Raw genomic sequence first — 3,233 nt, 5'->3', positions numbered from 1 at the left:
GGATTGATTTAGAACTTAAGGTTGACGAAAACTGGAAGACTGCTCCTATCTGATAAGCCACAAGAAAGGCGAAACCGGTCATGGGCTGTCGAAGAGTTTTCATCAACCTTGTGAGTACTTTCCTTCATGAAATTATAGTGCGATATCTCGGATATCGTGCCAAGTAAAACGTGAAGCGGCCTGTATGCAGCACATTCAGTCGTAGAATATAATAAGCGAGAGATTCAGTTGAGTCTCTCGTGAAAACCAAATTGATTTGCAAATAAGTGTATTTCTCGAAAACAGTCCAATTTGGGTTCAAGTGAAACATAAGGAAATTCGTGGACTGCGTCTACCTGATGAGCCCAAACTGGAAGGGCGAAACCGGTCGTGGGCTGTAGGAAAGTCTTCAGTAACCTTGTGAGTAGTTTCCTTTGTGGAAACTTTCAGAGGTTTTCTAGTTTAAATTTCGTTAACGCAGGATTCTATGCACCAGCAAATCGGGGAACTCACCAAATATTGCACGTGTGGACCCAGAGCATCGTAGCCTGTCACCAGCATCCCTGCACCATAGGGCCGGTTACCGTATCGTTGAGTAGGGTTTGCATTATAAGGGATATCGCTGACAGGAGTCTGGAAGTTGGAAGCGGCTCGTCGTACGCCCAGCGGTTTTCAGCGAATTCCCGGGCATCGTTCGACTCAACATACGTCCATGAGCAGTCAGTCCCGATATAGCAACTCCAACATAGTCATCTATCGTTACTGTTTTTTCCTGATATGAAGATACCTCGAACAGTGCTCCTTTAGGCGCGACAACCAACGCCTGGTCTTAATTTTTCAAAGCAATAGCGGCCGATCCCTGTTTACTCGCCTCCATTGCATACTCAATCTGATGAATACGACCCTGCGGACTCCAAACGGTAACATCGTGATCGTACTGGTTGCGGAACAAATTTCACAAGCCCACAGAATGAAAAACGCCTTGAGCACACGCCAATGCGCGTGCGGTGACGCCGCGGAAAATTTTATTTATTCCAATCCATTGAAGTTCCTCTAGGTTGGTCGGACCGGCGCCGGATTATACGAAGGATGTGAATTATCCAGCGGAATGCGAAATGACTATGAACGCAATATGTGAAAGCGTTGAAAAGTGTGAAAATATTATTGCACGTAAAAACGTTAGATGAGTTGTGCATGATCCATCAACCCTCGTCACGTTCTACATACAGCGGTCGCACAGACTAATTAGCGAGTCTAATTAATAAAGCTAATAAAGTATTTTGCTCGAGCACTTTGAGTGAGTGGCAAAATCCATCTAAGGAATACCAGAAAATCATGTTGCTGACTTGGGCGTAGGCTTGGATGAAAAATAGGCCTATTCACAAAAATCGAATATCTGCAAAATTCTTAGCTCAGGGCAGCGCAGGAGTTCAGTACTGAAGCTCAAATCTTAGCAGTGAGAGATTTCTTGTTCCTAACAACAATACCGAAAGAACAGTTGCTTCTGCTGTCTTCATTTAAAGTGAAATGGTCTAGATTTTCCCTGACGCGTGAACCAGTCTTCCTGAATAGCTGGAGCCCTGACTAATTCAAATTTAATGCATCGAGTTGCAAAAGTATGCTCAGTCTCAGACTTTAATGTCGCAAAGCAAAGGCTCAGTTTTTATTTCCAAATCACTCCTTTATTATCCTATATGACCGACTCTTTTAAAAGGTATAGGGGTTGAGATGTCAAGTTTTCGACGACAACAATCTTGCAGCTGCAACTAACTAGAAGTCAACCGAAGTTAAATTCTAAAAGACTACAGGTTTTCAAAATCGCAAAGTCTACGGAGATTTTGTGAAATCTGGTTGCACGTTTCAGCTATGTTGCCCATAGGGTTTTAGGTGAGCAAACCTTTGATGTCACTAACAAACTTTGGTCCGCATGTGATTACCAGTCCACAAGATAAACGGTATCCAGTTTTGGGATATTTTGAGGTTCCGCCATGTCCTCTAAGTGAAAAAAGACATCTGCAAAATAGTTCATGTCAATTCTACCCAGTACGATTGTTGTATAATGTTTGTGTGTGTTACACTCGTCAGGCATAATAAGTCAGATTACTCTGCTCACCGGATTTCGGTAAGGCGCGGCTTCTGGGATGCTCGCCTCGAGTTCATTGTGATGATACAATAAACGGTGATCTTTTGTGCAATAAAGATGCGTACCTATGGATGATCCCAGTTCTCCAACTTGAGAACTAACCAGGAGACAAAGCAGTGTCGTCGGCTTGTTCGCTGAGCTGGGCAATTTGATTGGAAACATTTCATCACCAACCGAGGTGATGTCATCAGTGCTTTATTGGCGAGCGTAGTGGTGCGCAGTGTTGGGTTAATGGTTGTACGTTGAGGATAATCTTGAGTGTACAGTAGTCCTCGGTTCCAAAAGGCAGAAACAGTTTGCTTCTGCAAGCGAAGTACGAACGAATGTTTTCACTTGGGCAAAATATCATTGTCTCTCCCGTGTTTATCTTGTGTCACAGATCTAATGTGTGGATGATGATGGTTGACGCTCTAGTGTGTCTGGGCCTTCAGCCCGATACAAGAACACAGATCTCACTAGTACAGTTTCTGCAATGGAATTACTATACGTCACAATGTTGAACAAAATGCCCTTTTTCACATAAATGAAGTAACAGATAGCTCAAGAAGCATTTGTAATAATTAATTCACGATGGAATGGGGGGTTAGATACCGTGACAAATAACCAACTTTCTTGAGGATTTTTGAATTCAAAGCAATAATCATGAAGGGTTGATTGTCGAGCACAGCGGGTATTCACTGAGAATAAATAGTGTAAGAAAGGAAAGTACAATAATGACAATATCGAAATATTTCATAAATAGTGTAACTATTAATAAATCTAATTTTATATCAGTTTTTAGTGTCAAAAATACCGAATATATACAACCCGTGAGGGAAAGATGACAGTTCGTTTAAATTCGATCAAATCCTGGTGTAAGCCAAGACGCGGTAGCAAAATGTACCAAAACAGGTATTATATTTAGTGTATTTTACTTATTTGCCCTTGATTTCTGTTGTACTGTTCCACAAACAGTTGACGCGTGAAGAAAAGTCGCCTCCAGAAAAAGCATGGACTATTCCGACCCAAACTTATTCTTGGGATAGGTGAGATAATGATTCAAATCCCGAAATGCAGTACGACCTACTCACTAGAGTTCAATGTACAAAACAACTACTGAAGGACATTTTAG

General features: G+C 41.9%; 1 protein-coding gene across 1 annotated transcript; it reads right to left on the bottom strand.

The window, feature by feature from the left end:
- Positions 1-586: 586 nt before the first annotated feature.
- Positions 587-906, bottom strand: T265_07484 (hypothetical protein; the record flags this gene model as incomplete). Its single annotated transcript, XM_009173017.1, has 2 exons — positions 587-802; positions 847-906. The coding sequence occupies 2 exons, from the start codon at positions 904-906 to the stop codon at positions 587-589; spliced, it is 276 nt and encodes a 91-aa protein (XP_009171281.1).
- Between the last annotated feature and the right edge of the window lie 2,327 nt (positions 907-3,233).

Source organism: Opisthorchis viverrini, assembly GCF_000715545.1.
Source record: "Opisthorchis viverrini unplaced genomic scaffold opera_v5_171, whole genome shotgun sequence".
In the NCBI taxonomy this organism is placed as follows: domain Eukaryota; kingdom Metazoa; phylum Platyhelminthes; class Trematoda; order Opisthorchiida; family Opisthorchiidae; genus Opisthorchis; species Opisthorchis viverrini.
This window is presented reverse-complemented; position numbering and strand designations above follow the sequence as displayed.